This window comes from Brassica napus, chromosome A7, assembly GCF_020379485.1.
Source record: "Brassica napus cultivar Da-Ae chromosome A7, Da-Ae, whole genome shotgun sequence".
Lineage (NCBI taxonomy): Eukaryota > Viridiplantae > Streptophyta > Magnoliopsida > Brassicales > Brassicaceae > Brassica > Brassica napus.
In genome coordinates this window covers 1,189,249-1,214,550 of record NC_063440.1, presented here as the reverse complement: position 1 = coordinate 1,214,550, position 25,302 = coordinate 1,189,249, and the positions used below count along the sequence as shown (strand labels likewise).

Genomic DNA, 25,302 nt, shown 5'->3' with positions numbered 1-25,302 from the left:
TTTCAAATCTTAAAATATTGAAATCTTGTTATCAGTTCAAATTTGAAAAGAATTAAGTTCCTTTTACTGTTAAATGAGCCATCTATTTTAGCTTTAAGAAGTTCCTTAAGCGATTAAGAAATAAAATATAATTTCAATACTAAAAATTATTAAACGATTTAGAAATAAAACTATAATTGCCAATACTGAAAATTATTAAAAACACAACGAAATATATTGAAAACTTAGACCAAAAACAAACTATATTAAAAACTGGAGCTGGCCTATCAATTAGGACGGAGTATATATATACAAAACGAAGAACAGCTTACGATATTTACAAACAAAAAATTATTATAATTTATAAAGACCATTCACATTTTTGAACAAAATCCAAAATCCCACAAATATATGAAGAGGCAGTTATTTTTATCAATAAAGACGAACATGATCTTAAGTGTTGAGATCTGATTCTTAGATCATTTTGTACCGATTTCTTAACCTTTTAAAACACCGTGGTTTGTATATAAAAAAAGATTTTCCCTGAGGTATTTTTGAACTTTTTCGGTAATTTCGGAAAATAAAATAAAAAACTAATTTATTTACTGTTAGAACCACCTAAAAACAAGTAAAAGAACCCATTCTAGATCATTAAAACCTGACTAAAGTTATTTTTGTTGGTGAAATGAATTAATAAAAAGTGCAGTATAAAGATATTTTATATTAATAAGAAATCTTATAATTTTAAAAAGATAAAAGAAAATCAACCAATGAGATTCCATTTAACATTCTTACGTATCTACCTATATATAAACAACTAGCGTATCTACGTTCCAGTACCCTCTTTCACTCCATCTCTAAAATCTTCTTCTTGGGCTCTTCTCTCTTTGCTACTATCTCTCGTCCCTTCTCCGGTAATATTCTTTATCTTCTTAATTCATCACATCGAGTTCATGACAAAGCGAAATCTGATTCTTATTTATTCATCCTCTTAATGGAATATTTTCGTATAATCCGAATTAAGCATTGAGAGTTTCATAATATTTTCGCTTGTTCTCGACTTTCATTTTCCACCTTTTCTATAAAGTAAACAGTTTTAAACAGAAATAACAATACAGATATTGAAATAACACTTTATCCAACACGTTATATGCAATTATGCATCCTCGCTGAAAAGTTTCTTGTTTTCTTCTTTCTTTTCCTCTTAAAAAGAGTGAAAAGTAGCCATAAACCCATACATATTCTTTCTAAAATTTTAAATAACTGTGATACAGAAATGGCGTTACAGAACGAGGACAATAAGAAAGAAGAAAACAAAAAGACAAAGAAGAAGTGGCAGAAAAGTTACTTCGATGTGTTGGGAATCTGTTGTCCGTCGGAGGTTCCAATTATCGAGAATATTCTCAAGTCTCTGGAGGGCATCAAAGAATATTCCGTTATCGTTCCGACTAGAACGGTGATCGTAGTTCACGACAGCCTCCTCATCTCTCCGTCCCAAATTGGTAAAGCATAAATATAATCATTTTATTTGCTCTTAATTATATTAATTCTTTTTTTGTTATTTTCCCACGCAAAAGATCACACTTCGTTTTCTGTTTTTAAAGTTAGTTACGCGTGGGTGGTTTGATACGCAAACGCCACTTTTAATTTACTTTCTTATGTGATCTGAAACTGAACAATTCTATCGCAAAAGCTTAATTTGCCTTTCAAAACATTTATTAAGAGTTTACCTATTCAAGATTTATTTTGCTTGTTCGTGATTTTAGGGGAACTAGTTTTCCCAAAAACTAGTGAATTCATTTTTTTGAAGCTTTTACCAAATCTAGTGAAAAACTAGTAGCCCTATTATTTGGGGTTTTTTGCAAATATTGACTATCAATCAATATCTAACTAAATAAAATTTTCATGTATTTTTCTTAGTTTTTAGTTATTATATTTAATAAATAAAAATATTTTATAATTATACAACTTACTTATAAATCATGTTTTAAAAGAACTATATAACCTACAACTAAACAAATAACCCTTGAATATTTTAAAATAAACTAAAATCTAGAAGAAAATTGTTAGAAATTACTAAAAAGAAAAGCAATGACCCTGAAAAAAAGATTGACATTCATAAGGGTTAGATTAATAGTTTTTTACCAAAATTAATTTTAAATGCTTGCTTATATTTAAGTTCCAATATTGTTATGTTGAAAGAAAATTTCATGTATTTTTCTTAGTTTTTAGTTATTATATTTAATAAATAAAAATCTTTTTATAAAAATACAACTTACTTATAAATCATGTTTTAAAAGAACTATATAACCTACAACTAAACAAATAAGTCTTCAAAATTTTAAAATAAACTAAAATCTAGAAGAAAATTGTTAGAAATTACTAAAAAAGAAAAACAATGACCCTGAAAAAAAAAGATTGACATTCATAAGGTTAGATTAATAGTTTAGTTTTTACCAAAATTAATTTTAAATTCTTGCTTATATTTAAGTTCCAATATTGTTATGTTCAAAGAAAATTAAGTTCCATATTTACATCATTTACGAAATGATGAAATGCTTTTGTTTTAAAAAGCTTTGCTTTGATAAGTCCCATTGTTAGTTTTTACATTTTTGGGGGTAAATATATTTTCTAGCCTAACGATATTTACGGATTTCTGTTTCTGCCTAGACCAACTGAAAATAGTCTACACGAACGCCATTTAACCATGGAATACGTACAATTGATCTAACCCCCAGTTTCGTTCATCTAAGAGTACTAATTAGTATTTAAAAACTAAGAAACTGAAAATTGAAGCTTCTATACAATTTTGAGCGTAGCTTCTATGTGCATATAATCTACTCTTTGCACTTTATATATAACTAGGATAAGATCCGCGCCTTGCGCGGGATTAAATTATTATTTTTATTATATTATGAAGAATGAAACAATAGTTTGGCTTCATTTGGATTACGGGTGTTAAATCCGGATATCGGATTGGTTTCGGTTCGGTTCGGTTTTTTCGGTATTTGGTTAGTAAAATATAACTACTATTCTAAATTCATATGTACTTTGATTTTAGTCTTTCACATACTTTTGAAAGATTTCAACTGGACGACTAAATTGATCAGCCAATCTTGTTGCTTTAAATCATTAGTGTATATATATATATATATATATATATATATATATATATATTATTTAGTTTGAATATTTATTAAATAAAAATTCATATGCGTTATATTTTATGATCATTTGTAACTTATTATAACAAAAAAATAATTTATTGATCACAAAATTTTCAGAGTGGGAATATTCAAATTTCTAATAATATATAGACGTTTTAAAAAATTCAAATATAACATATAAGAAAAAATATAAATGTTTTTATTATATATTTAATGTGATTTTTTAATATCTTTCAATAATATAAAATTAAAAAAAAACAACTAAGATACCAAAATTGTTATTAAATATTTATTATTCATAATAATTAATTTTCATATATACGTTAATCATATTAGGTAATTTCGTAGATTCTAATTAAGGAAAGTGCAAAAAAAATTTTGGTAGATTATTTATCAATTCGATAGTTAGTTTAATAAAAAATATAATGTAAGTCAAGATGGACCAACCTATTTTTCTAAGAATAGTATATTTTATATAGTCATTTATTAAATGAGAATTTATAATCATACAGTTCTATGATCATTCATATCATTTTATAATTGAATATTTAAATCATCGATAACAAAATTTTCAATGTGAAATCTTTAATAAGTTTATAATTTATAAATGTTTTTGAAAATTCATTGAAAGTTTTAATATTAAAATATTTATGTAATCTTATGGTATATAGTATAATCTATATATATATATATAAATATATATGTTTTATTATTAAATGATATTTTTTACTCATATGGTTTTAAAATAATGTGTATCTTCTTATAATATTAAATAAAAGTTCATATTAATACAATTTTATGATCATTTGTAACTTATTATGACAAAAAAAAATCTATTGATCACAAAAATTTCAGAGTGGGGATCTTCAAATTTCTAATAATTTATAGACGTTTTGAAAAATTCAAAATATAACATATAAGAAAAATTATAAATGTTTTTATTATATATTTAATGTGATTTTTAAATATATTTTAATAATATAAAATTAAAAAAAAGAACTAAGATACAAAAATTGTTATCAAATATTTATTATTCATTATAATTAATTTTCACATATACGTTAATCATATTAGGTAATTTCGTAGCTTTTATTTAAGGAAAGTGCAAAACATTTTTTGGTACGTTATTTATCAATTCGATAGTTAGTTTAATAAAAAGTGTAATATAAGTTAAGATAGACCAACCTATTTTTCTAGGAATAGTATATTTTGTATAGTTATTTATTAAATAAGAATTTATAATCATACGGTTCTATGATCGTTCATATCGTTTTATAACAAAATATTTAAATCATCGATAACAAAATTTTCAATCTGAAATCTTTAATAAGTTTATAATTTATAAATGTTCTTGAAAATTCATTGAAAGTTTTAATATTAAAATATTTATGTAATCTTATGGTATATAGTGTTTAATATATATATATATATTTATTTTATTATTAAATGATATTTTTTACTCATATGGTTTTAAAATCATGTGTATCTTCTTATAATAAAAATGTTAAACCATTGATCATTAATTTTTAACATAATAATTTTAATAGTTTTAGTCATTTATTATCGTTTTTAAAAATTCAAAATATAACATATACGAAAAAATCTAAATTTTCTTTTTATAGCTAATTTGATTGTTTAATTTATTCTAATAATATAAAATTAAACAAAAATGATGGAGGAGATATACATTGTTATCAAATCTTTATTATTAAACTCATTAATTGTCATATATATATTAGTCATTTATGGTAATTCCGTAGGTTTTATTTAAGGAAAGAAAATATCATATCATATCATTATATCATATAGTTTGACCAACTTATATATCTAACAACATATAAAAATCGAATGTGGACCTACTTATTTTTCAATTGAATGTAATTGACTACCTAATTGAGTGACACCTATGCATTGGGGCCTCTTTTAATTAATACAAAATTGAGGTTACATCTTTTCAAATGTTTCTCAATTAATATATAAGGGATTCAATCATACATACAACATGAAGCGTGTAAGGTATAAACAATATACCTAACTGACATCATAAACAGATTTTGATTTTCCAAAAACATATATATGCAGAAATTTTTCTTTCAGAAAAAGCCTGTCGAGATATTTACCAAATCTTTCTATCAGAATATTTTATTGTTAGTGGGATCATACTCGTTACGTAACCATATATATTAAACATAAATAATAATTTATTTCACTCACGAAATTTATTATTAAAAAAAAGATTTCTTACATATACTATTTAGTTGTTTAATGACTTCATTACAAACAATATTGTGGTGCAGCTAAGGCACTGAACCAAGCTAGGTTAGAAGCAAACGTGAAAGTGGACGGTAAAACCAGCTTCAAGAACAAATGGCCAAGCCCTTTCGCGGTGATTTCCGGCATACTCCTCCTCCTCTCCTTCTTTAAATTTTTGTACTCGCCGTTTCGATGGCTCGCTGTCGCAGCCGTGGCCGCCGGTATTTATCCGATTCTTGCCAAAGCCGTTGCTTCTATAAGAAGATGCAGGGTCGACATCAACATCCTGATCATTATAACTGGTAACTCTACTTTTCATTTTTTTAATAAATTCTTTTTAACCGCACAAGTCAAGATTGGCGTGTAACCATCATAGGTTTAAAGATAGTGATTTGTTAGTTTAATGGTTCGCCGTAATTAATATATATGCTCATACTATAGCAGTACTGGTTAAAATGAAAAACTTATCAATTTGTGGTCGTAGTAAAAACTTAGTTCAATTGATAGTAGACCTATTTAAATTATAACTTCTTACCACTACATATTTTTTATGAGATTTCAAATTTATTGATCAAATAATGGTAGATGACGTTTACAAAATAATTATATGTGAGCTAAATGTTAAAAAATGTAAAGAATACTGGATATGGTTAGACCCTAAGTAGGGTTAACCTCAAACCATTTTCTAAGTTAACCGCCTAGCCTAGTTTTTTCGATTGTTCGGGTGATGACATCAACTGATACCCAAGCCTCTTAATGTCTCCTAAAGCTTAACTACGACTACATATTACAATAGAAATATTATGCACAACAAATTATAAATTTAGAATGCAGATATATATTATTATATATTATGTATATATATATATCCATGTATATATGCATTGTTTTATCTAGTTTTCTTAGAGCTTAGCGAGTTTTTTTTTTTAATTCTGACTTAACCTTTTTTATTGTACTTTGAAAATTATGTAAACTGCTTTTCTGTTAACCCACTTAACCTTTCAGAAAAGTATTCATTATTTTTTCTTACCATATTTAGTTTATAGAACACTACTCCATTGATATTGTAGTATTTTGGTATTTCTTTTATATAGTTAAAATCTTAAAGTTGTAAGCTACAGAACAAAACAAAACTACTTTTTATATTTTAGTTCTATGTAACCTAAATTTTGAGAATTAGGTTATACTAGAAAATATCAAAAATGTTCTTTGGATATAGGTAAAGTGAACATGTGACAAACTCGGCAAGTTGGTGTGGTAGATAACGCAATAATTAAAGGCGTCTTGAAAATATGGAGAAAAAAGATACGCCTTTCTCATTTTCTTTAACAAGAGTTTATTTGACATTTTTCACGCCTGTGTTTTGTGATATCCGTATGCTGTGCACCAGAAATCGTATTTGCATGATCGATTTTCTTTGCTTTATAAAACAATCTTTGAGTTGTTCTGGCTCTTTAAATTTAATTTAGCATTATATATATTATTTTTTTGGTTATTTTTTAGGTAAATAGATGATGCGTTTGATTGTAGATCTGTTAGACTGTTACTTATTCATTTTTATATATTTTTATTTATTTGATAAAAGTTGCAATTACGTGCCATAGAAGGAAATATGTAAAGTGTTTTTATTGGCTTATCTTCTACCACTAAAATAGAAAAGGTACTTTTTAAGTTTGAACTTGTATCAAGGAAAAACAAAAAAAAAAGCAACAAATAATTAATTAAAAATCATTTCTAGTGAAGAAACTAATTAAGAAATTCGAACTGATATTAAAGTTGACTTAGCCATTGAGTGTCTTATAGTTACTTTTTGCTGGAATCTCGGTATAAGAGACCCGGTCAACAAATAACCATACAGTACAAAGCAAGCTTTTATGAATATTCAAAGTAAAATCTTTTGTGGAATCTTGATTTTGTTTGTCGTATGGGCTTCTTATATTAAACAGTGGCTGCAACACTTGCAATGCAAGATTACATGGAGGCAGCAGCAGTTGTCTTCTTATTCACCATAGCTGAGTGGCTTGAAACAAGAGCTAGCTACAAGGTTTGTTAACTGATCATTTATTATGTTACTAAAACAGTAGTGAGTTTTCTTGATTTTCTTGTAAGGATGATCTAAAGCTGAAGTTGTCATGTCATCTGTAATCTTTCAGGCGAACGCGGTAATGCAGTCTCTAATGAGCTTAGCTCCACAGAAGGCAATAATAGCAGAGACTGGAGAAGAAGTTGAAGTAGATGATGTTAAGGTTAACACAATTGTAGCAGTTAAAGCCGGTGAAACCATACCTATTGATGGGATCGTGGTTGATGGAAACTGTGAAGTAGACGAGAAAACCTTAACAGGAGAAGCATTCCCCGTGCCTAAACAGAGAGATTCTACGGTTTGGGCTGGAACCATCAATCTGAATGGTAATGTAACCCTCTTAACTACAAAAGCTTTAAGCTCTGACCTTATATTTGTATCTTTCTCCACTGTGTTTTTGGCAGGTTATATAAGTGTGAAAACAACTGCATTAGCCAGTGATTGTGTGGTTACCAAGATGGCTAAGCTCGTAGAAGAAGCTCAGAGCAGTAAAACCAAATCTCAAAGGCTAATAGACAAATGTTCTCAGTACTATACACCAGGTTTGGAAAAATTATCTTGTTTTTCAAAAAAAATTTTTATGTTCTTGCTTTCTGTAACTTGAGACGTGTCTATGTTTCTTGTTTGTTTCAGCAATCATCTTCATATCAGGTTGCATAGCGGCTGTTCCGGCCATAATGAAAGTTCACAACCTAAACCATTGGTTCCACTTAGCACTAGTTGTGTTAGTCAGTGCTTGTCCATGTGGTCTTATCCTCTCTACACCAGTTGCTACTTTCTGTGCACTTACTAAAGCAGCAACTTCAGGGCTTCTGATCAAAAGTGCTGATTATCTTGACACTCTCTCAAAGATCAAGATCACTGCCTTCGACAAAACCGGGACTATTACCAGAGGAGAGTTCATTGTTGTTGATTTCAAGTCACTTCATGGAGACATAAGCCTACGCACCTTGCTTTACTGGTAAAAAAAGACAAAGCCTATGTTCTGTTCAAAAACAAGTTTGATGAGATAACTCATGACTGAGATTTTTTTGGTATACAATGTTTCAGGGTTTCAAGTGTTGAAAGCAAGTCAAGTCATCCAATGGCAGCAACAATTGTGGACTATGCAAAATCTGTTGATGTTGAGCCTAGGACTGAAGAAGTTGAGGACTATCAGCTCTTTCCAGGTGAAGGAATCTATGGGAAGATTGATGGGAATGATATCTACATTGGGAACAAAAGGATTGCTTCTAGAGCTAGGTGTTCAACAGGTAATAAGAAGGTTCATAACATTGGTTACATGTGTTGTGTCTGATCCACTTGAATGTTGCTTCTTGACAGTTCCAGAGATTGAAGTTGATACAAAAGGAGGAAAGACCGTTGGATACATCTATGTAGGTGAAAGACTAGCTGGTGTATTCAATCTCTCTGATGCATGTAGATCAGGTGTTATTCAAGCGATGAAGGAACTGAAAGATCTTGGAATCAAAACCGCTATGCTAACTGGAGATAATCAAGATGCAGCTATGGATGCTCAAGAACAGGTGAGTAGACTAAAAACAAGATCTCTTTATAACTAATTATATAAATCTTGAAATGTTTTTTTTTTTTTTTTTTTTTATGAAACAGCTAGGGAATGCTCTGGATGTTGTACATGGAGAACTACTTCCAGAAGACAAATCAAGAATCATACAAGAGTTCAAGAAAGAAGGACCAACTGCAATGGTAGGAGACGGTGTGAATGATGCACCAGCCTTAGCCACAGCTGATATTGGTATCTCCATGGGGATCTCTGGCTCTGCGCTGGCAACACAGACTGGTGATATCATTCTAATGTCAAATGATATCCGAAGGATACCACAGGCCATAAAGATAGCGAGAAGAGCTCGGCGCAAAGTTGTCCAAAACGTATTCATATCCATCATTTTCAAAGTAGGAATACTGATTTTGGCAATTTGTGGTCATCCTTTGATTTGGGCTGCGGTGCTCGTTGATGTGGGGACTTGTCTGCTGGTGATTCTCAACAGTATGTTGTTGCTGCGAGAGAAGGACAAGAGCAAGAACAAGAAGTGTTACAGGTCTTCTGTGTTGAATGGTAAGAAACTTGAAGGAGAGGCGGATGAAGAGGTGGACTTGGAAGCAGGCTTGTTATCAAAGAGTCAATGCAACTCAGGATGTTGTGGTGACAAGAAAACTCAAGAGAAGGTGGTGATGAAGAAACCAAGTAGTAAGTCCAGTTCAGGCTATGATCACGCTGGTGGTTGCTGTGGTGATAAGAAGACTCAAGAGAAGGTGATGATGGTGAAACCAAGTAGTAAGTCCAGTTCAGGCCATGGTCACTCTGGTGGTTGCTGTGGTGATAAGAAGACTCAAGAGAAGGTGGGGATGGTGAAACCAAGTAGTAAGTCCAGTTCTGACCATGGTCACTCTGGTGGTTGCTGTGGTGATAAGAAGACTCAAGAGAAGGTGATGATGGTAAAACCAAGTGGTAAGTCCCGTTCTGACCATGGTCATTCTGGTGGTTGTTGTGGTGATAAGAAGCAAGAGAATGTGAAGGTGGTTGTGAAAGATAGCTGTTGCGGTGAGAAGACTAAGAAACCAGATGGAGATATGGGTTCATCAATCTCATGCAAGAAGTCTACTCATGTCCACAATGACCTCAAACAGAAAGGTGGTTCAGGTTGTTGTACTAAGGACAAGGAGAAAGCAGAGAAAAATGTAGAGATGCAGATTCTTGGGGAGGGGTTAATTGATTTGGAGAAAGGTCTGCAGAAGAAGGCTGGTGAAACTTGCAAGACAAGCTGTTGTGGAACTAAAGAGAAGGCTAAGGAAACGTCTTCTCTGGAGAAGGATGTGCTGATTAAGGAGACAGTGAAACAAACCGAGGAGATAGCTCTGGCTGCTGAGGAAGAGACAGGTAGTCTTGATTGCTGGTTGGATAGCAGCGAGAACAAGACCACAGTGAAGCAAAGCTGCCATGAGGAGACAAGTCTAGACATTGAAGCTGGTGTAAGTTGTGATCTCAAGTTGGCTTGTTGTGGTAGCATAGAAGGAGGAGAAGTGAAAGAGAAACTTGATCTTGAGATAAAGAGTGAAGGACAATGCAAGTCTGTTTGCTGTGGTGATGAAAAGCAAACCGGAGAGATAACTCTGGCATGTGAGGAAGAGTCAGGGTGTTGCGGAAACAAGGAGGAAGTGGGACAAATCTGCCATCAGAAGGATTGTCTAGAGACTGATCTCAAGTTGGTTTGTTGTGGAAACACAGATGGAGAAGTGCGAGAGGCATTTGACCTTGAGAAGGGCAAAGGAGAATGCTGTGGCAAAGAAGTAACACAAATCTGTAGTGAGAAGCCTGTTAGCAAATCCCCTTGCTGTGGAACTGGTTTGACGCAAGAAGGGTCGTCTAGTTCGGTGAATGTGGTGGAGAGTGGTAGCAAAGAGCGAGAGATGGTGAAGGTTCCTAGCCAAAGCTGTTGCACGAGTCCTAATGATCTGGTGTTGCAAGTGAAGAAGGTAGAGAGTTGTTGCAAAGTGAAGACTCCAGAGGCTTGTGGATCTAAATGTAAGGTAAAAGATAAGCGTCACATTGGTAAAAGCTGTTGCAGGAGTTATGCCAAGGCATATTGTACCCACAGGCATCATCACCATCACCACCACCACGGCCACCACCATCACCACCATGTGGGGGCTGCTTGATGGAGACTGTGACTGAATAGCTTTGAATCTCAGACGCATCCATCTATTCACGTCACCTTTCCTCTTCAACTAGTGTGGTCGAGAAAATAAAAACATGTTTTTATTGTTTTCAGCAAGGACTAGATTTAGCAACTGGGATTCATGAGGAAAATTCTAGGGATCCTTGTGTCTTTTTATGTTTTCAGATAATAATCCTACAGTACTTCTATCTTTTAATTTTCTTAGTCTCTTATTGAAGATGTAGACAAGCTTAGTTGCCATACAAGCTTGGGTATCGATCTTAGAGTCTTAACATTAGAAGAAGTCTTCTCTTTTCGCTTAGTTGTTAGACTAGAGAACAAATCATGCCAAACCATGATTCTTCATTGATTGATGAGATTAGGGATATGAATTAACAAACAAACATATTTTGTATCAAGCAGACAAAGATACTAGAAGATGGTGGTTTTATACAAAATGCACCCGAAGCCAAGGCCGGCTCTGAAATTTATATATCTGAAACACTTACAATACAAAAACTAGACCAATAGGAATGTTTTATCCAGCTATCTTCTAGACCGGCATACATATTGACATGTTTGCTTACTGCTTAGCAAGTCAATGCTTAATTTTAAAACAATAAATTTTCACTATAATCTATCTTATTAAATAGAAGTTATGACATATTTTATATTTGATTTTTTTCTTTGAACTGTCAATTAGAAGAACATGATTTTAATAGACCTATTATTTATTTCCATCATAATAAAACTTAAGAGCTTCATTAATGAACCTTGTACTATATATATTCGACCAAAACACAACCCGTTACTATTGTCAACGACCAAAAAAATCAATTTTTATAATCTTCCACATATGCAATTTTCCGGTATATATTTTCTAAACCATATTACTTTCAGTTTATAATATCAAATGTAACATACTTATGGTTATAAAACCAATATAAATCATATTTAATCATGAGTAATATTCATCACTGAAATAACTATAAATCATACACATGAGCTTTAAGTGGGTTGCCATAAGATAAGAGACTTGAGTTACAATTAAGTTATCGCTTTCTCAAAAAACAGTTTACACTGGTCGTACAAAAGTAGTTTTCTTTTGAATAAATCTAACATATATTAAAAAAAACTATAAAGCCAATTTATTTTCATTTTCATTAGTGTTGCATATTTTTGAATTCGATCAACATATTGTTATATGATTATTTTATTAAAACTACTAGACTGAGTTCATATACAGTCCACTAATCCAATTTTAAAATATAGTATATAGATAGTAAATCTGTAGTATATATATGGTTTGGACATTATATTATAAATTCAAAACTTTTCTAAACAATTTTCTTTCTTTTTGATATATGATTTTTTCTTAAAAACCCCACTAAAATATTTTCATAACTGATTTTGTTAAAAATCGGTTATTTGTCTAATCAACCAAAGACAACAACTATTAGATACAAAAATTTCAAATATATGATTCACTAAAATATAATAAACAGTTATATATATAAATCACTAACTTCTATTTTATATATGTTTCCAGTCTTATCATGGAAAAACAAAGATATCTAGTGTCCTTATTCAACAGTTTTTTGGTCATCTTTTATTAATAATCCAAAAGTGTTGCTTTTAGGTAATCGACCCTTTGATACATTTTTGCAAGTTTGGATAATGCATCATATGATTTAAACGAAGTATTTTTCATATTGATGGACTTGTTTAGGATTTTTGAATTTTTGTAAGTGCCACCTTCATGATACAGCCAAGGTTGGTCTCATATGTTTTGCTTGTTGGGTGTAATTAAGTATTAGATGAAATTGATAATTTGATAGTATCAACACCTATGCATCTGCTGATGTTTTCCACTATCTATATTTATTTTTAAAAGCGGTTTCACTAAATAATCAGTTATGATTTTCTACAACAATCTATGTTCATTTTCAAAAACGAATATGAGTATCCTAAATTCCATTCTCCATTCTCTTGTGTTCTTTGAGTAAATCTTGCTATCTAAACATGATTAGTTTTGAATCATCCATGGTTTTAAGTATTATCATGTTGATTTGTGAGTAAACTCATTTTGAATCTATGGGCTAGGGTGATTAGAGTGATTGAGTGAAGATATAGAGTGTTTAGTGTTAGATCTTGCATGTTCTAAACTTATCTCTTGTTCATAGTGCTAGTTTAGGATTGATCTCCCTAAATCTAGACTCTAGATATTTTATACATTAAAAGTGTGAGATGAAATCTCTAAATCAAATTGATATTGCTCTTTGCTTGCTTAGCCAATGAGAATTGATGCTAGGAATGCTTAAGAAGCTATTCGACTTGTGATTAATGTTTGTTTGATTGAAAATATTTGATGTTTAATAATTGATTGCAAACTAATTATTGTCTTGGGAAAAAATTAGTCTATTAATTGTATCTAAACTTATTGGACTTGTTTGATTATTATTTTGAACACTCTAGATTGGATCTTAATCACTTTGTATTAAATGCATATGTCCACGGGTTTTCTGTTTCCTATTAGATAGAATTCTTGTGTTACTTGATACTAATTCATCATCTAATGATTGAATTTAGATTAAGAATAATGACTTGTATTTCTGGTGCTTGAAGTCATCTTAATTGGACTAACTCTTAAATGTTACAACAACACTTAAGGATAACTAATCCATTATAAAAACTGCAAATGCAAAAGTTGTACATTTTCATCATATCCAAGGTTGCATAAAGCAAATGAAATACACAGAAAATACATAACCTAACATGATAGTTGTGTCAAAAATAGTCGCGGAGACGGTGGCACTTGAATTCGGCAGAAAAAATGGTTTGAAGGTTGTGACGCTCGTGATCTCTCTCGTCGTGGAATCTTTTATACCTCCGTCGTTGCCTTCATCCGCTTTCATCTATCTTGCCATGATCATTGGTACTTAATTCTCGTATCTAATAAATTTCTTATGTAAATAATATTTTCTTTCTCAATTATATGGTCTTATAGTTATCCGTTTTCTATTGGAATATTGTTATTCCTTAATATATTTGGAGACCAATAAAATTGGAAATAAAGAAGTAATTCCTAATTACTAAAGTTTCATTACATATTTGGTGACTAATTAATAAATGAGTAATTCCTAAAATATCGATAGTCACCGAATGGTAGAAAGTTTCATTACATAGTTTTATTTTGTTAATAAAATATTTCATAACAAGTGTTATAAGAGGATAAGTTTCAACATGCAACTGTATGGAATCTTAGTTAGTTATTAAAAAAAATTACAACATGCAACTGTATTAATTTTAACCAAAATATGTGTGAAGCCTTGTTAAAATCTCGTATATATTAGTTGATGGTTTTTTTTTTAAATTCAACCTCAATTTTGTATTAATTAAATTTTAGACTTGCTGAGATGTCAATCCCTTAAGTCTTATTATTGCTGATGTGTTATCATTAGAAAAAGTTTGCAAACTTAGACCAACCTTTATTTTCTAGGAAAATTTATTAACCTCACATATAATAAACTCACATCTATCTTTATAAAACAATTATTTTTGGTAAGACGCATTAGAAAAAAATATTTTTCCCTACGTCACTAAACAAAATATATAAGCATCAATAATAAGTTGGATATCATGTACACAATTATTATGTTTGCATGTCTGTATGTTAAACATAATATAAGATCAATTTAGGAACGTCGTTCGATGAATAGCTAGGTTAAGCCACAATAATCTCACTTCTAACCTTCCTAACCTTACAATGATCATAAAGATGAATGTGTAAGTGTTCTTACACATCGTAAGCTTGGAATACTTCTAACTGTTTGTTTACATGAATGATTTTCTAAATTCTAACTATTTATTTATTCCTCTCTTTAAGTTGGACCAAACAGAATAATGGACGGGTGATCATTATAAGAACATTATAATCTGCTACATATTAATTGTATAACCGGCTCAGATAAAAAGATAAACCAAAAAATATGGTGAAGTTTCTATTTTGGCCGATTTTCAAGAAACTATCTATTTATGGAAAGAAAATCACTCGTGAAAGATAACTTTTTCTAATTGTTTCTAATGTCTTTGTAGCCAAGGCTACGTGTTAATTAATACTATCACTAGGTAATAACTCGCGCATTGCACGGAATGTGGTTATTAGTTTTGTTATTTTGAATAAAAAGACATTAAATCTGTTTAATATGGATAATAGTTCGGTTTTAAGTTTTTTTTTTTAATCTTCTAAAATATAACTATTATTTTAAATTTATATTCATTTTAGTTTATTCGGTTAAAATATTTGTTTTTTGGTTTTTCCAGTAAAAACTAAAAATTAATATTATTTGTTTATTTTCATATTATGAATTTTAGATAGTCGTCATTTCGAACCAATAGTATCATATTATAGTTTCTAAACAGATAATAGTTTAAGAAAAATAAAATAAAATAAAATTATTAAGACAAATCATTTCACTACAATTTGGTTGGTAGTGAAAGAACATTAAGAAAAAATATTTCAATTTTCAAAAAATTAGATACTTCAGTTGTGGTGAATACTTAGTTACAAGATGCTCACATCAAGGTGCACATGTATGTGTATCTAAAAAGTATATAAAAATAGTTGATTAATATATAAAGATATTGTTAATTAATATTAAATGACATTTTTGCTCAAAAGAATACATAAAAGATAAAATTAAAACTAATTTAAAATAAAAAAAGTTCTTGACGTTAGTCATTTTTCATATAAAGAAAATAAAATTGTATACATAAATAGGGGTGGACACAGATCAAATATATGGGTATTTGGAAGTATTCGTGTTGATTCGATCTTTAGCCACTTAGATATTCGGTGACTCGAATATCCGAAATGTTTTAGAATTTTAAAAAATATCTGATTTGATCCGTAAATAAAATAAAAATTTAAAAAGAATTGAAAATTCTAATAATAAAATTTAATTACAAAAATACAACATTATTTAACTTTTAAAATTCTAGTACCTAATATAATAAATTTAATTCATAAAAATATTGTAAAACTGATATAAAGTATAATATATATAACATATTTATATAATTCTTTACATATATGTATATATATGCATATAACAGATCAAATTAGATATATGTTCTTAAAAATATTGGTATTTGTGATTTGCTTCTTTTTTGGATATTGTATTTTAGTATTTGATTTGTTTCGTAGAGTTACGGATATCCAGGTTTTTTGGTTCAAATCAAAACAGATAACGAATCGAATCAAAATTTATGAATATTTTGCTCAACTTTATCCGTAAACAACAAAAATAATATATATATATATAAATATATATATATATATATATATATATATATTTTTTGGCTTTTGATTTGTTATCTATTTTTATTCGAACCGAAAAATTCAAAGTTTTATTGGAACCATGTATATGAGTTTTATATTAAAAAAACACAAAATACATAGTGTGAACACATTTATGAATATAGTGTGAACGCGTTAGCATATTTATTATCAAATCATTGTGAAGTTATCACGTGTCTATTATAGTGTGAATGTATTTATTACAATGTTTCTCTTTTAATATATAAGGGATTACTCTATAATAACAAACTAGATTTTGACCCGCGCTTAGAAAGCGCGGGTTTTTCTTTGGATTGTAAACAAAGTTTTTGAATTAGTATTTTGGAATTGGTATACATTATTATGTTACAAAGTCATTATATCGAAAACGGACATTTATTTAAAATGATATAACTTATATATTAGTTCATATAAGATTTTGTATGTAAATTTTTATATAAATTTTTTATTAAGCATGAACATTTTATCGGATCCGAAAAACTAACCAAAGCCGACCCGGAAAGATAGTTGTGGTTTGGGTCCGGGTTCAGGGCAAAGTACATATTTGATTATTTCTTCAACCCACTGTCTCTGTTTGATTATGGGTCTTAACCGAGACTCAATTGGGTATCCAAAATACATGGTTTGTGCATATTAGCTATATTTGGATATTTCATATTTGTATTTGGTATTTCGAATATGCTTTCAGTATTATAAATAGTTTCTTAAGTTTCGGATCCAAGTGTTTTATTATAGTTTCGAGTTTCACATAAAATTTTAATTTTTTATAAATATTTTGGGTATTAGAAAATATTTTTAGGTATCTTCCATTCCTTAGGTCAGATTTATGTAAAATTTTGTTTTTTTTTTTGGAATTCAAATATTTTTTCAGGTACTTGTTTGTGTTTTCATGTATTTTTTGTGTTTTTAGTATTTTTGGGTTTTCGGGTACTTCAAGTGTTTTTCGAGTTCTAAAAATCTTAAACCAATTCGGACCCGTTACATACCCAAAAGTTATAGGTATTTAAATTATGGATCCGGACTCCAAAGGAATCAATCCGAATCCGAACCGAAATTTTTTAAATACCTAGTTATGTCCAAATGTTTAGGATCCGAAAACCTAAACCCGAAAGAAATCAATCCATACCCGACCAGAAGAGTCGATGCCCAAATATCTAATTATGTCCAAATATTATATTTTGTGTGTATTTTATAAGAATTATATATGTTGAACCCGTGAGACTTTATGATTTACTTGGTGGATTTTGGTAAATTTAATAGTATAGATTGAATATTAACATGAGACAGTGAATGATTTTTTTCATAATATAGAACAAAAGTATAGAAATGATGTAGTCTAATGTTACATAGTTGTTGGATTAACGATTGATATAGTTTATTTATATTGGATTAAAGTTTATTTATATTGAGTGAAATGAGTCATGTATGGATCTATATGTCTTATATCATTTTTGTGTAGCAAATGATATGGTATGTTGTATAACTTTGTCATGTACAAATGTGGTTTAATAAATTATTGTTAGAAAAAATTTAGGTGATTTATTGTTAGTCAAATATTATGGTAAGACTAAAAATATTGTTAGTTAATGAAAGGGTCCAATAACCATTTATAAGTAGATTTTTTAGAACTTTTCTCTTTTTTTTTTGTCTGGTTAATTATGCTATTACAAATTATGAGAAACATTACATAGACGATATTAGAGCCGACAATTCTACCTGCCTTATGAGGATTCACGTCTGACTGCATCGTCCTGAGTAGCCCTATGAGATCCATTCCTGACGGTACTCCTTGCGCCAATGCTGAAGATCTCTTGTAAGCATTTTCTCTAATTTTCTGCATAATTCGCCTTCTCCGAGAATTGAAACCCAGACCTCTTCCTGTAAAATTTGCGTTATCTGGGCTTTGAACCCCAGACCTGGGTGTAGAAACCTTTAAACCTTGACCACTAGGCCACGGTGCTTCCACAGACTTTTCTCTTTTAATAGTATAAAATGGAACAACATCATATAAAATAATATATTAGTGTTGGTAATTACTTTTCTTTATTACCACATCACTTGATATATGGTTAGTGAATATTTTGGTTTATAGATATAATCTCATTTAAAATATATAAGGTAGTTATAGTGGATCTCTAAAATCTAGCAATCACCAGATTTTTTGCTTCTAATTGATTTATGATATTAATCTACTTATCTTTGGAGTTATATCACAAACATTCGTTTGCATATGTGACTAAATAGAATATGGTGCTGTTTAACAATGAAACTATTCACTTCTTTAAGAGATACAAATCTATTTTTAATTCAATATATAATAAATGCAATTAAAAATTGTATTTTATAATATTAGAAAGTTCATCAATTATTAATTTATAACTAGCAAAATTAATGTTAATAAGAGCAATAAACAAAATTACTAAATATGAAACATTTTTGTTCTACAGAGAATAGTATAAATATACATAATAGTACAAAATTATATTTTATAACAGTAGAATAGTCTTTATTCATCCTCCCTTGTTATTACATCATCTCTTGGGTCACAAGAATACTCTTCATCAGCATCTAGGTTGTCAATTTGGAGATTTCACACATCTGGTGTGATGCATTTGTATTGTTATTCTTCTTGTTTTGTTTTGTTGGGACGCTTTAAAAAGTTTTTAAGGATAAGTCTTGATTAGTTTTCAATATTGCATCATGTGTAGTCTTGCTTGTTCTCCGTATCTCTGTGGTTTCCTATGGAATAGTTTTGATATTCAAAAATGGGTTTTGTTTTTCAATGTAACTTTAGGTTTCAACCGGTTCTAACTGCAAGTGGAATAAACTTGTTCCTACTTGAGTTTGAGTTTGTTTATGAGATGAAGGCCATTAGAGGGTGGCGTCTAGGCAGAACAAGTCATATGCCTGGTGCTCGTCACCGTGCTCGTACAGAGAAGCCAGTATGGATCATTGCAGTGGTTTCGTTGATAATAATGTTTGTAATTGGTGCTTACATGTTCCCTCATCACAGCAAAGCTGCTTGTTATATGCTTTCGTCTAAAGGTTGCAAGGGGTTTACTGATTGGCTTCCAACCTCGCCGAGGGAGTTTTCTTATGACGAGATCACAGCTCGTGTAGTGACTAGGGAAGTCTTGAGCTCCCCTCGTGTTATAAAAAAGACTTCTAAGATTGCATTTATGTTCTTAACTCCGGGTATATTGCCTTTTGAAAAGTTATGGGATCTCTTTTTCCGGGTAAACTATATCTCTTCCCCGCATATTGTGTTAGATGTTTCTTATGGTACTTATGATAAAAAGTGTTGAGATCCCACGTCAAAAGTTTAAACGGACCAACATTAATATATAAAATATTTGATTTAATTCACGTATCGGTAATTAATTTAAACTTAAATAATCGTGAAATAAATATGGTATCAGAGTCTCGTTTGTTAATTCTAATTAGGTAATTGAGAAAGTTATATTATCATCATCTTAAAGCGCCAAGTATTTGTCTAGAATAATACATCGTATTGCAATTATTTAGTATATCTGCGTTTATTTGATTTTTGCTCAAATTATTCAGTATCTATGCGTTTATCTCTTCTCCACACACAGGGTCATGAGGGGAAATTATCTGTGTATATCCATGCATCAAAGGATACGCCGGTTCACACCAGTCGTTACTTTATTAACCGTGATATTCCAAGTGATGAGGTCTGTCTCTGATGTCTATATCTGTACATATTATGTCATCTCTCTATGGTCTGGAATGACCAATCATGAACTTCTCTTGCTTTTGTATTAATTTTTATGTGGTAACAGAATCACATACAAGATACTTTATAAATTAACATTTCAAAAACTAATTTCAAACTAGACCAATATAAAATATAATAAAATTTAAACAAAATAATAAAATAACAAAACTAAAAAGGTAAAAATACGATCCCATTACAAAAATAAATTAAGAATTAGTATATATATATATATATATTTTATATAATCATAACCAAAATATTTATTGTTTATCTTTTGTTTAAAATGAAATTCATCCCTACCTTTTATTTTCATTTAAATTTTGTGTTAATTTCTTGAATTATATCTAAAACGCATTTATGTTCTATGATCCATATTTTAAATATATAAAATATATATCATATAATCAATACGAAGTGATAAATTTAAATTTAAGTTTAATTAATATATAATATCGTGAAATCAAATGTTATCTTTTAATATAAATGTATAATTTTTAAAAAATTAACAACTATATAAATTAATAAATTATTATAATCTAAGTCTGAAAGCTGGCATAGAGTACAATAACTTTATAAATTGATAACCAGAGTCAATCATTGTATTTTACTATATGTTTTCTGAAGGTGGTCTGGGGTACAATATCAATGATTGATGCTGAAAGGCGTTTGTTGGCCAGTGCTCTTAGAGATCCTGAGAATCAGCAATTTGTTTTACTCTCTGATAGGTAAATCTCAAAAGAAATTTATTTCTCTTCTCACTGACTATGAGGTTCCACTAAGTAACCAACTTGAAAGTGTTTCTTGCTATTGTAGTTGTGTGCCACTTCGAAGTTTTGAATACATGTACAACTATATGATGTTCAGCAATGTCAGCTATGTTGACTGGTAAAGTCCTGCAATATCAGAACTGTAGCCAGCATCTCTCTACTAATATATAATTTTCGCTTACTCTTCAGCTTTTACGATCCTGGTCGACATGGAACCGGCAGGCATACGGATCACATGTTGCCGGAAATTCCAAAAGAAGATTTTAGAAAGGGTTCACAGGTAATTACTGATCTTCATATCCTCAAAATGCATGCAAGATCACTAAATTACAAGGATTCATATATTACCCGAAAAAACCCAAATTACTTGAATATTTATTAACTGAAATAATATAACTCTCCTATATATTTTATATCTGATCAGTCCAAATTATCTGATATTTTATCCAAAAATTCTAAATTATCCAATACTTGTTCAAAGATGATATTTTACCTGAATATTTAAAATTGTTCAAAAAATCGAATTGGATCCAAAATCTTCTGGAGTATTAGCTGATTCTCAATCTTAATATTCAAACCAAACTGAAACTCAAAACAGCCAAATTTTATAATTACTCGAACGTTTCATTTTGGATATATATATATATATCCAAAAGAATCAAAAAGCGAAAAACCTGATCTGAACTGTACACCTAGGACTAACCAATATCATCAATTTTACACACTATATCTGCATGAGAAAGACCTTAAACATGAGAGAGTTTCAACAATCTGTGTAGTGGTTCTCCTTGAAGCGTCAGCATGCAATAATAACTGCAGCAGACAGTTTATACTACTCAAAATTCCGGGACTATTGTGGAGTGAGTAATTAACGACCTTCCCATCAAAATAGATGTTTCATAGTTTCTTTTGTCGATTATATATATCTAGTGGTTATTAGACAAAATGAGAAAGGTCTTTGTTTATTTTTCTTCAGCCAGCTGTAGAGAGTAACAAGTACTGCATTGCGGATGAACATTACCTACCAACACTCTTCCATGTGAGAATATGTTCTGACTCTTTAGCTAAAAAAAGAAAATGTTCCATTCTTTTGTATTTATCTATAATATATACATTGGTGTAATAAATCTCTCATCAGATACTTGATCCTGGTGGCATTGTTAACTGGACTCTGACATATGTTGATTGGTCTGAGAAAAAGTGGCATCCAAAAACATACATGCCCGAAGACATCACGCACGAGTTACTGAAGAACCTCATGGTATTATCACTAAACTGATAATAGTATCTTAAAAATATACACTGACTACCTTATGATTCATTTGCAGTCCATTGACACAGTTTCACACGTAACAAGTGACAGAACGGTACGCGCTTTAAAACGAGTCAATCTCCACTTGTAATCAGCTATAAATTTAACGTTAGATGAGATTATAGTCCTCTCTTTTTTATTTTGTTGTCTACAAACACAGGGTGTAGTAACATGGACACAATGCTTGTGGAATGGAATCAAAAGACCTTGTTATCTCTTCGGAAGGAAGTTTCATGCAGATACTCTTGATAAACTGATCGATCTTTTCTCAAACTACACAAGTATACTGCATAAACCTCATTAGAAGATGTAACTCGTTACATAGTCGTTTAAAGAGCAGAAAATATTGTTGTGATCCTGAGAAGCATAGGAAGTGTTTGGTGGTTTTCATTTGATCATATATCTGACTGGCTTTAAAAGTGTAGTTCTATATCAAGAACTAATTTTACAAATTGCTATTAAGCATTTTCCATTTCTCAGACAGAACTCTCTAGAACTACATTCTTATTACTGACTGCATATTACAGAAAAAATAATATTACAAACACAACAACAGTTGTTCATCATCGCTTATGTCCAAGAGCCACCACAGGAATCCTCACTTTATGCCCTCTGCTACCTTTCAACTTCACCTCTCCAAAGCTGTACACTCCAGAAACTGATCTCACGGTCAGAGTGACCGAGAAACTTCTAGAAGCACCAGGTCTAAGAGTCATTGCTGGAGGGTTCACTTCAATGGCTATAGAAGGCTGCATCCTAGCTGTTATAGTGTATGTTTCTTCAACCTCTGCCACATTCTTCACTCTCCTTGTTACGGTCTGTGTCCCCACAAGGTGAGAAATGGCGATCGATGGTGCATTAAAGTTTGAAGGATGTTTCATCTCATAGTTGCAAGGAGTGTTGGTGTAGTTTCTTATCTCATGTGCATCAATCCCCGGTGTTGTGCACAAGAATCCTACATAGTCCTCATAACCTACAAGAGAATATCCATCAGAGATCTTTGTACATCATTGATGAAAACACAGAGGAACAACAATACCTGCATCAAAGACAAGACCAGGATCTAGAGCAGCACTTGGATTGACATGACCGCTTCCGTAATCAAAGGGAGTGGCTTTAACAAGCGTTACAGCTTCAGTATCTGAATAATGCTGTGCCTGGAGAAGCCTTCCTGCTCTATCTACAACTTTTGAGGTTGTCATCAAAGCTGATTTGATAGCAGCTGGGCTCCATCGAGGATGCTTCTGCTTCACAAGCGCAGCTATCCCAGCTATGTGTGGTGCAGCCATGCTTGTTCCTGATATTAACGCAAATCCTTCACCTGCTCAAGAGCACAAAGAAACTTTAGTTCTATTTCAAAAGAACCTTCAGCACTTTGAATGCTTACGTACCAACATAATTAGCCTCGTCTGTTCCATTAGGACACCAAGCAGCCCATATTAGATAACCGGGTGCAAGAATATCCGGTTTAAGAAGATCAGCGTCTTGAAAGCTAAAGTCTTTGGTGTTGGGTCCTCTAGCTGAGAACAATGCCACTTGAGGTGATGATTTGTGAAGAACAGGTGCTAAACCATCTCCTATACTTCCCTGAGCGTTAAAGCTTTTAACTCTCCCTGTCCAGTCTCTTGATGTACTAACGTTGTAGTAATCAATCAAATCCTAAAGATGCATAGAACTGAGTTTAAGATTCTGACAACATTAGAGTAAGTGAAACATTAAAACTCTCATTTACCATTGACTTAGACACATCTGTAATAAGGATTCCTGGAACAGCAGAAGGAACAGGATCGAATTTTGTTCCTGGAGAAACGTTTTCGACAACAAGAACAAAACCAGCAGCTCCGAGATGCTTCACTGTTGCAACAACTTTCTTGATGGAAGCTGTACCAACAACGAAGTTGAAAGAATATCCACAGAGAAGAATCTTTCCTTCAACCAGTTTCTTGTTAAAGACTTCTGGTCTTTGACAATCAGATGGATTATACTTGGAAACAGACGAGTCAAGCAGAACATCATTTGCAGAAACCAAAGTGTACATCTTGTGAGGCCGTGTTGATGCTGCAGAAGAAACACACAATCAAAACATATAACTTGGAATGTAAAATAACATTTTGGTTTTTGTTTCTTACGTGATAATCCCATTCCTGCCAGCATTTTTCCATTTCCAAGGGTGAGATGATTCTTGTATCTACGGTCATCAATAGCAGCTGCGACGGTCATTATCCAAGGGCTATAAGAAACCAAAGTCTTTGGAAATGGACCTCCGTTTCCAGCAGCTTGAGCAACGAAGACGCCAGCTTTTACAGCTCCAAGAAGTGTAGCATCGAATGGATTCAAGAACGTTGTCTTGGTAGTTGTTGGAGGACTGTTGGGACCTACGGAGAGGCTCAGGATATCAACACCATCATGAACAGCCTGCTCATTAATATCTCTAGTTAATATCAAACCACTGTTCTAAAAGTCGGTCTATGCAGTGCCTAGGTGGAAAAATATTAAACAAAATAATTTTGCTAAACCAATTTTCAAAATATAAATCAAGGCATTCAAAAAATCGGTCTATAAAACGCCTAACCACCGCATTTTGAACATGTATCAACTAAGGCATCACTACATGAAAATGATCTGCTATAACAACCATACAATAAAGAATATGCAGCAGGAGAAATCATTTCCTACGTTAAATGTAGTCTATGTTCCTTTCTAACTACTTGTAAGTTTTAACTCTACCTGATCAATTGCAGCAACTACATCAGCAACAAAGCCTCCGAAAAGCCGGTATAGAGCTTTGTAAACAGCAATCCTGAAAGAAAAATTAGCCTTTAGCTTGTGAAAGAGAAGATACAAAACTACCATTTTGCACTATCTATCCACCTACCTAGCACGTGGAGCCATTCCACTTGCATTTCCAAATTCATAACCGTGCATTCTCAATGGAATACCGTTATTCCCAGCTGCAATAGCTGCTA

The 25,302-nt window shown here is 31.1% G+C and overlaps 3 protein-coding genes across 3 annotated transcripts in view; 2 read left to right on the top strand and 1 right to left on the bottom strand.

Moving 5' to 3' along the window:
* The first annotated feature begins 763 nt into the window (after positions 1-763).
* LOC111199182 (cadmium/zinc-transporting ATPase HMA3-like) lies at positions 764-11,376 on the top strand. The gene is made up of 10 exons (XM_022688582.2): positions 764-893; positions 1,254-1,481; positions 5,444-5,701; positions 7,346-7,443; positions 7,553-7,808; positions 7,887-8,024; positions 8,116-8,443; positions 8,533-8,735; positions 8,806-9,008; positions 9,094-11,376. Exons 2-10 carry the CDS (start codon positions 1,256-1,258, stop codon positions 11,158-11,160), a joined length of 3,777 nt encoding a protein of 1,258 aa, XP_022544303.2. The 5' UTR covers positions 764-893; positions 1,254-1,255; the 3' UTR covers positions 11,161-11,376.
* A 7,673-nt stretch (positions 11,377-19,049) lies between these two features.
* LOC106354947 (glycosyltransferase BC10) lies at positions 19,050-22,857 on the top strand. The gene is made up of 10 exons (XM_013794982.3): positions 19,050-19,754; positions 20,115-20,213; positions 20,882-20,982; positions 21,071-21,142; positions 21,214-21,304; positions 21,804-21,884; positions 22,001-22,063; positions 22,163-22,285; positions 22,353-22,391; positions 22,497-22,857. Exons 1-10 carry the CDS (start codon positions 19,284-19,286, stop codon positions 22,638-22,640), a joined length of 1,284 nt encoding a protein of 427 aa, XP_013650436.2. The 5' UTR covers positions 19,050-19,283; the 3' UTR covers positions 22,641-22,857.
* LOC106357625 (subtilisin-like protease SBT2.5) overlaps positions 22,745-25,302 on the bottom strand; it is a 12,139-nt gene continuing 9,581 nt past the window's right edge. Inside the window, 7 exon segments of the mRNA XM_048737193.1 lie at positions 22,745-23,309; positions 23,376-23,657; positions 23,728-23,995; positions 24,069-24,394; positions 24,466-24,751; positions 25,064-25,136; positions 25,212-25,287. Coding sequence (XP_048593150.1) covers positions 22,900-23,309; positions 23,376-23,657; positions 23,728-23,995; positions 24,069-24,394; positions 24,466-24,751; positions 25,064-25,136; positions 25,212-25,287 — 1,721 coding nt within the window. The 3' untranslated portion in view covers positions 22,745-22,899.

What these genes read in the sequence shown, in the direction of transcription:
- LOC111199182 (XM_022688582.2), top strand. Translation starts at nt 1,256, where the DNA reads ATGGCGTTACAGAACGAGGACAATAAGAAAGAAGAAAACAAAAAGACA. An exon ending in CATCCTGATCATTATAACTG is followed by an intron (nt 5,702 to 7,345) that starts GTAACTCTACTT and finishes TATATTAAACAG; the next exon opens with TGGCTGCAACACTTGCAATG. An exon ending in CTATGGATGCTCAAGAACAG is followed by an intron (nt 9,009 to 9,093) that starts GTGAGTAGACTA and finishes TTTATGAAACAG; the next exon opens with CTAGGGAATGCTCTGGATGT.
- LOC106354947 (XM_013794982.3), top strand. Translation starts at nt 19,284, where the DNA reads ATGGGTTTTGTTTTTCAATGTAACTTTAGGTTTCAACCGGTTCTAACT. An exon ending in AATGTCAGCTATGTTGACTG is followed by an intron (nt 21,143 to 21,213) that starts GTAAAGTCCTGC and finishes CTTACTCTTCAG; the next exon opens with CTTTTACGATCCTGGTCGAC. An exon ending in AGTTACTGAAGAACCTCATG is followed by an intron (nt 22,286 to 22,352) that starts GTATTATCACTA and finishes ATTCATTTGCAG; the next exon opens with TCCATTGACACAGTTTCACA.